This window comes from Mytilus californianus, unplaced genomic scaffold (genome assembly GCF_021869535.1).
Source record: "Mytilus californianus isolate M0D057914Y unplaced genomic scaffold, xbMytCali1.0.p SCAF_9, whole genome shotgun sequence".
Lineage (NCBI taxonomy): Eukaryota > Metazoa > Mollusca > Bivalvia > Mytilida > Mytilidae > Mytilus > Mytilus californianus.
Window position 1 is genome coordinate 36,392,192 of NW_026262745.1, and position 9,047 is coordinate 36,401,238.

Sequence of the window (9,047 nt, forward strand, 5' to 3'; positions counted from 1 at the left end):
GAGCCAGCTACCCAGCAAATGTCCATGTACGTGACACGTACATTTAATAATGAAAAATTCAAATTTTAAAATAACTACGTGGTCATGTACCTTATCAATTTAAGTGTATTTATTTGTCCTATTTATTAACCCCGGCTACTAACTAAGCATATTGAACGATGTAATAGTTCCAGTTATAAATGAAAAAGCAAGAGCCAGCTACCCAGCAAATGTCCATGTACGTGACACGTACATTTAATAATGAAAAATTCAAATTTTAAAATAACTACGTGGTCATGTACCTTATCAATTTAAGTGTATTTATTTGTCCTATTTATTAACCCCGGCTACTAACTAAGGATATTGAACGATGACATCTCGTGCTACTATTTTTCTATCAAGGACAGTTCCACCTGTAGGAAGGACACTTTTGGAACCAGAATTTACTATCAGAGAATGGACGGGGGATGGATTCATTACGAGGGAGGCGTTACTCCAGGGTGTGGTTGGTGCAAACGCTTTAATTGTTCATCCACCAGACCGTGTAGATAAGTCAGTCTTAGATGCTGCTGGTAAGAAAATAAATCATACATTTAGATAAATAAAACTCCTTATTTTTTCAATAGCAATGGGGCAGGCCGGGGATAATAAAATACTGGTATAGCAAAGGGTCCCTTCATAACAATGGATTGGAAAACTTTTCCTCAGTTTGTCCCATATTTTGGACAGTCCTCTAGAGACGGGCAGTACAATAGCATTGTATGACAACTTAACAGTTTTATGTAAAATGCGTCTGTATGTCTGTTTGTGACATACCAAATTTTAAGTCTTGGGTTTTTACACGGGGGGGGGGGGGGGGGTCTCTTCCTATATGAAGGTATATACATATGTGCCGCTGGAATGGGTCCCTTTTTTGATACGTCAAATATATCAATGGGGTACAGTTTTACCGAGGAAATATATCAATAGGTAGTAATTGACCAATTGTGATATATCAATGGGTCATAATTTTTCAGTTTGTTGAGGGTGGTAAAAGGGGGGGGGGGTGCTTGCACGGAAAAAACGTGAAATAAGACATAATTTCACGTTGAACGTGAAATAATTTCTGTCATGAACGTTGCACGAAAAATAAATACTGTTGTGAACCTTTTGTGACCTTGAGTCACTGTCTTCTTGTATATATAAAGTTCTCTGTTTTACTTGTTATTCACGATTTAGTATACACATTTATGATGTAAATGGTTTACGGCTTTTAAAAAAGTATTTCTTGACGATCCCTGCCAAGTATTGATCAGTATTTGAATTTTATTTGAAAAATACCGAGCACGCAAAATAAGCATTTGAAAATCACGATGCACGTAAAATTAAATAAGCAGAACACGTTGAACGAGGCACCTGTCTTGCACGACTGAACGTCAAATAAAAAAGTAAAAACACATTGAACGTGAAATAAAAAACGGCGATCACGTTGCACGAAAATAACCCTTTACCACCCTCTTTGTTGTGCAACGATCTTCACTGAATTTCACAAACTCTTTTTTTTTGGCAGAACTTTTCGGAATTTTTGGTTTTCAATACTCTTCAACTTTGAATATGAGTTGGCCCTCAAACTGTTTTGATTCGAGCGCCATGGGTGAGTCTGATAAACCAGAGTACTAAAGTCGGAACAAGAAAATATTGCTGTTACAACAAACATGCGTGCCAAAGTTTACTGTCGGAAGAAGGAATTTTGCTGCTGCAACAAACAATCGTAGCAGAGTATTAATGTCGGAAGAAGGCATTTCGTTGTTGAAACAAACAGGAGTACCAGAGTACTACTATCGGAATAAGGGATTTCACTTTCGCAAAAAAACAGGACTGCCAGAGTACTACTATTGGAAGAAGGGATTTCACTGTCGCAAAAAAACAGGACTACCAGACTACTACTATTGGAATAAGGGATTTCACTGTCGCAAAAAAAAAAACAGGACTACCAGAGTACTACTATCGGAAGAAGGGATTTCACTGTCGCAAAAAACAGGACTGCCAGAGTACTACTATTAGACTGATAAGGGATTTTATTGTCGCAAAAACAGGACTACCAGACTACTACTATTGGAATAAAGGATTTCACTGTCGCAAAAAAACTGGACTACCAGAGTACTACTATCGGAAGAAGGGATTTCACTGTCGCAAAAAACAGGACTACCAGAGTACTCATTTCGGATATAGGAATTTTGTAGCAACAAACAGGAGAATTTGAGTACTACTGTTGGATTAGGAAATCCGTTTCATATTTAATTTTTGAGTCTCATTTAGCCAGGCATCTACTGGAAATGTCATTGATTTTTGTAAATGAACAACCGAAAGTTTCACCGTGCTTAAGATGTATCTTTTGTATTTTTAAAGTTATGGTGTATTTATTCTTGAGATAACTTCTCTTGTGTGTGCCACATCATTCTCTCAATTTTAGGCCAGTTTTTATACTGAAATTTTAATAAGACGCACAGCACCTATTCTTAGCGCTCATCTCTATGTTAATTTTTTTTTCAATTTCAAGCATTTATGGGGGGTCTATATATACCGTTATTTACGCAGACCGTACTGGTTACCGGAATTTTGGATGTATCAAATCAGGTACTTCATATCTGAGAAACAGTCAATAAATGGCCCCTTTCAGATTAATTTATACTTTTTTGTATTATTCAAAATTTTTAATCAAAAGGTGTTGTACAAGGATCACCAGTCCTTCACCTTTCATTTGATACCTAAATAACCAAAATATATTCTACATAGTTTGATATTTACACCAATGCGTAGGAACTATTTTGTTTTAGATATGTACTACTTTTCAGTATGTTTTTTTTTTTTTACCGGGCCCGATTTGGCGGTGTTACATCTTGCAAAGTCTGCCCGAATAATTGCAGTTTGCAAAGAATCCCGCTCAAACCTGTGCTAGGGGCCGTCTTAAACTTGCAGTGAGGTGAGAGTTTTTTTGCTCCTTGTTGATGGCCTCACTGTGAATTTGAGATAAAGAACAGCAATGAAAGCGCTGTTCCTTTGCTTTTTGTGTGTTTTTGCTGTGTGGCATGTCCTGATTTTGTGTCATGGATAAATACCCCATATCCTTTGTTTTCCTATTAACCTAGGCTTGTCTTTAACTGTTACCCTCAGCCTGTGACTTTGGGAATGATTCATTAGGGGACAAAACGGCCTCATTTATTTGCAAAGCAATAAACGAAAAATAATAATGATAAACAATTACCAATGACAATCACTGGTTTACAGGTTACTGACTCGGAGCAATCCATGCATACAGAATGTAGCTTGGTTAAACATATTTGTGAGCGCTCAACCCTTCTCTAACCTTAAACAGCCTCAGTGATGTAACAGCACAACATAAGAAACAAATGCAATGAGCAGTTAAAAATGGCTTGACTCATCAGATCTACACAAAGCAAAAAAAAAAACAATTAGCAAATAGACAAAAGATATAAAGTCCCGATGTAAGAGTACTCGAGGTTACTTTAGGCTATTACAAAACCAGTTACAACCAGGGGCGGATCCAGCCATTCATAAAAGGGGCGGGGACATATAGTTGGAACAACCCCCCCCCCCCCCTTTATCCTGGGTAACCTAGCCCAGGATAAAAGGGGGGGGGGTTCCAACTATATGTCCCCATTCAAATGCATTGATCGTCAAAAAAAAGTGGGGGTTCCAACCCCCGGAATCCCCTCCTGGATCCGCCACTGACAACTAATAAATAAATCGTGCTTTCCCAAACTTAAATACCAATTAGTACACATCCAACGCCCGATTTCATTGTAAAGTGGGCAAATTTATAAATAATTATTTACAATGTATCTACTGATCTATTTTGAATGTTTAAGGAAGTCAGCTAAAGGTTGTATCCACCATGTCAGTAGGCTTAGAGCATATTGATATACCAGAATGTCGTCGCCGTGGAATAGCTGTCGGGTATACCCCGGGGGTGCTGACAGAGACTACAGCAGAGTTAACACTTGCTTTGTTACTAGCTACTTCAAGGAGGATTAAAGAAGGTATGCATTTAATGTAATGAAATTGTTGTTTCCAGTTACAAACCCACATATGGTTGATGACCCCTTCTGTAGGCCTTTGTGTTACGAAATTTTCAAAAGTCCAATAATATCAAAACAGTAAAAATACAGAACAAAAGTGACGTGCCATTTTGTACATATACCAAAGGGAAGCGTTGTTCAAGCAATACTGTTAAATATTTCATTGCATTTAATGGAAAATCGGGATTTGGTGGCAAATAAAGCTAAGATATTTACAAAAAAAACCACAGACTTTATCACAGAGATTTTCGTTATAAAATTGTTAACATAGATTACTCACTTGTTTGTCCATGTTGTGCTAGCATTTATTGTTTACAAAAAGTCCTAAACAAAGTCGAGCGCACCCTAGGAGGGTGTACTTGAATAAGTCCATTTCATACGCCCGTTTTCGGGACGTATCATGGTATACCGTTGTCCGTCTGTCTGTCCGTCGTTAACATGTCGGACAATAACTCAAAAAATCTTTAACCAATTTTCATGAAATTTTGGTGAATTGTTTATATCTATTGACGTAAGCCCCCTTTTCGATTTCTATAAATTTTAGATTTTACGTTTCCAAGTTATGGGATTTTATTCATGAAAAGGGGGGATTTTCCAGTTTTCGGACAATAACTCAAAAATGCTTTGAGCAGTTTTCATGAAAGTTTGGCGACTGGTTTATATATATTAAAATAAGCTCCCATTAGTTATGGAACTTTATTCAAAAGCGACGGGCGTATCATGCGCTCATGGCGCAGCTCTTTATTATACTTGCTATAACCGATATCTTTATTTGTATACTTGTTTTAGGGAAATCATTGCTAGCACTGCACGCAATAATCCTCTATCTATTAAGCATCGAATTGTCAAATGTAGGAGTACAAGGGGAAAGGGTGGGGATTTTTATAAGATTTCCATAAGTTTAGCTTTGAAACAACAAAAAGGTATCTTATCCTTAATAGGAGCATTTAAGATATTAAACATAGATAAATGTTTTGTTTGTTGGACGAATAAGAACTTGACAGTATATGTTGAAATCTTTATGTAAACCTCTAGGTGTCTCTTTGTTTGTGTCAGTTGGTTGCTGTCACATTGACGTTTGTCCCAGATATATCCTTTTATTTTACACTATTACTATAATAGTAAGATCTGTATGATTGACAGATAAAGTACAAAATAATTACATATAGTTCTAATATCAATTTATAATATTTTAGTCATTAGTCACTTTCATTGAGAATTTACAACTGCACTTTAAGCAAGCAACACTCAATCAATCATTCAGAAATCTGCGAACAAAGTTTAAGATGTATTTTTCGTATCTTCAATGTATAAAGCATATTCTGTGCATCGGAAATACACATTCTTTTCACGAAGATAAGAAAACCAAATCTGTTAGGTTTGTTTAAAAGTTTATTTTACATTTGTTAATGCTTAAAATGTACATAAGATATACACTTACAATCGTATATACATGTAAATAACTTATGGGTTGGGAAATAAATCTTATTTCATCTTACTATGTCAATTCGTCTCTCCTAAGTCGTTTGTTTGTTTATTTGTTTGTTTGATAGTGTTAAAACGCAATTTTCTTCTAACTTAGATGTTTCGTGATGGTCAATTTGTGTTCTTGGAGGAAGCCGGAGAAAACCATCTCAAAGTTGACAGGCTAGTGATCACTGCAGCTAAACTTCTTTGACCAATCGGTATCTGTGGCCCCTCTTTTAAAGACCAATCGGCATCTGAGGCCCCTCTCTAAAAGACCAATCGGCATCTGAGGCCCATTTCTAAAAGACTAATTGGCATCTGAGGCCCCTCTCTAAAGGATTGAAATTTATATTGAAAACTATCGTTGCATGATGTCTGTCAAATTTCGTTCAGTTGAAAGTAACACCTTACCAATCTCCACACATTCAAATTTGTATGGCCAATGCTGAAGTTTATAGACATGAAGAATAGAACAATGGTAAATAAGACCGTAACCTAATAGAATTATTAAAAAATAATATCTGGAGGTCTTTATTATATGGCCATTAACAATTAGCACCTATCGGGAATTCTGAATCTAGTCGAGTACATTTTTAGTAGACGAATCCTATTTAAATTTCATTATTAGGAGATTAATCCTGGTCAGAATACATTATTAGAAAATCAATCCTATTCAAAATCCGTTATTACTAGATGATTCATATAAATCAAAATAATTATTAGAAGATGAATCCAAGTCAGAACAAATTATTAGACTAGATGAATACTAGCCCAAATTTGAAAAAATAAGCTTGTGAGGACAAGTTTCTTGTTTCTTTTTCTTTTTTAAACAAGAAGAAATGCGTGTTACGTGCAATCAATGCAAATTCATTTAGATTTCAAAAAGTAAGTCAAAATGAATTCCAGACTTGTTGATTGAAACACGATACCCGTATGTGCCTTGTGGGCAATTCAAAAAGTGTACTTGTAGCTAACAAAAACAAATTTTATGTATGTCTGAATGTGAAACTTTGCAAGGCGAGACATCATTTAATGTTTTTAAACATTAGTATTTTATATAATTTAGGGTTTAAAGCTGTAGAAAAAGGAATGGTGGGATGGCAAAATGGTCACTGGCTTTGTGGGAAACAGATAAATGGTTGTACAGTCGGGATCGTCGGTTTAGGCAGGATCGGTTTAGCTGTTGCTAAGAGACTACAGCCATTTGGTGTTGCTAAGTTTCTATATAGTGGCCATTCCGAAAAGCCTGGAGGAGCGGAGATTGGTGCTACATTTGTTTCCTTTGATGAGCTGCTTCGAAAATCAGACTTTGTGGTAGCATGTTGTTCAATGAACGAAGAAAACAAAGGTCTTTTCAACAAAGGTGCATTTTCAAAAATGAAATCGGATGCAATATTTATAAATTCCTCGCGTGGTGTACTTGTCAATCAAGAAGATCTCTATGATGCTTTGAAATCTGGTCAGATAATGGCCGCTGGCCTCGATGTGACTTCACCAGAACCACTTCCTGTTGATCATCCATTGAAAACTTTAGATAACTGTGTTATTTTTCCACATTTAGGTAGTGCAACGACTGATACCAGAAATGTCATGGCAGTCACTGCTGCTAAAAATGCTATTGCTGGATTCAAGGGACAAACTTTGCCTTCACCGATACCGCTGTAGTTCGAGTACAACAGGGAAACATCATTTTCATTACAAATTGCAATAGACATATTTTGCCTTTAACATCGTAGCAAATGGGATTATTTTTTTTGGGAAAATCAAGGAAAAAAGGGCATTATTCATCTTCAGTTGTCATGGTATTGAATAATTTCAATCAGTATTGTAAAAAGGGTGTCGATTTTTTTTGTAAAATGTATAGATCATAAACACACTGACAGATGTCTCATTTCAAGATTCCTCTAAAAACAGTTAATGATGTAAAACGTTTTAAAAAACAGGATATAATAATCCTGCCTTAAACTGAGGTGACACAGAACTTGCTATAATTTGTAACGCCTTTTTCGATAAGATTTTTTTCGGAGGGTGGCTTATGGTAAGATTGTAATATTGTAGATTGGATAAAAGCAAAGATTACAAAAGATGTAGGTGTTTCATTTTTATATGCAATTGTCTTGAAATTAATGTTAGAATATAATATAGGTGCTATATTCAGAATAAAAACAATAAGAAATCTTAATTGTTAATTGTGTACTGTCCAAGAACAAAAATAATAAGAAATCTTAAAATTGTACTGTCCAGATTTACAAAAGGCATGGTCATAAAAGAGAACAGATAACAGGAATAGAATTGAATGAGAAGAAGGGGTTATTAATTCAGTCACCACTCGTCTAACACGGTACTTGTCTCCCCATTTTTGTCTCTTGTCGACGAAGTAAAAAAAGCGAGACTTAGACGTGTTGTTTCCGGCGGTGGCGTCGGCGGCGTCAACAATGTATTAGTTTGTAATTTAGTCAGTTTATGGCAAACCACTAGTGGAGGTCAATGATATGTGGTATTCAGTTGTATTAGCATTGGAACATCTCGTGGAGAATATTTAGCCCTGGTCTATTGACTTTGAAACTTTTGCTTATTTTACACGTATTAGTTTGTTGTTAGGTCAGTTTAAGGGGAACCATTAGTGGTAGCTCAATGATATTTTATATGCAGATGTATGAGCATTAGCACATCTAATTTCCATGGAGAATATTTGGCCCTGGTCTATTGACTTTGGAACTTTTGCTTATTTTACACGTATTAGTTAGTGGTTAGGTCAGTTTAAGGGGAACCATTAGTGGTAGCTCAATGATATTTTATATGCAGATGTATGAGCATTAGCACATCTCATTTCCATGAGGTTTGTTTGGCCCCGCCCCCTCAGTCATGGTATATTGACCTTGAATGTTTTGCATAGTTTATACCCCCATCACATTAGTACGACCTCAGAAATTGTGAAAAATTTTGGAAGTCGTGGTTAGATCATGGTGGTCGTAGTAAGGACGTGCCAAGGTCTACATGATCGTGAAGGTCCACGACCAATTTGAACATGATCAAAAAATTCGTAGTGTAGTCGTGGCCAAAACTATTCGTAGTAGAAGCGTAGGAAGGTCGTAGTAAGGACGTAGAAGGATTGGGATTGGCGTTGACGCATCGTATTGGAAACTTGATGCAATCGGAATGCCAATGGAAAAGATTTCGATGCGACCTAACTACGATTTCACTGCGACTATCCCGATTTCACTACGTCTTTATTACGCTTCTACTACGAAATTGATACGATTATACTACGATGGGGAAGACAGTAGTACGCTGCTACTACGCGCTTATCGTCCTTAATACAACCTTACTACGATACTGCTACGTCCTAACCACGATAATTGCACGACCTCATTCTATTGATATAAAAAAAAACGGATGCAATAACTTCTACCTGTGTTTTTGATACCTTTGGCGGCATGTTTTCTCAAGGAAACTGGTGTGTACAATGGGAAAGCCAATGTATTTATAGGGGCGAAGAGCGCAGTGACAACATAGTGGAAA

The 9,047-nt window shown here is 36.4% G+C and overlaps 1 protein-coding gene across 1 annotated transcript; it reads left to right on the plus strand.

Annotated features, from left to right (window-relative positions):
- The first annotated feature begins 329 nt into the window (after nucleotides 1–329).
- Nucleotides 330–7,707, plus strand: LOC127715663 (glyoxylate reductase/hydroxypyruvate reductase-like). Its single transcript, XM_052221825.1, has 3 exons — nucleotides 330–551; nucleotides 3,849–4,019; nucleotides 6,592–7,707. The coding sequence occupies exons 1-3, from the start codon at nucleotides 350–352 to the stop codon at nucleotides 7,188–7,190; spliced, it is 972 nt and encodes a 323-aa protein (XP_052077785.1). The 5' UTR covers nucleotides 330–349; the 3' UTR covers nucleotides 7,191–7,707.
- The last annotated feature ends 1,340 nt before the right edge of the window (nucleotides 7,708–9,047 follow it).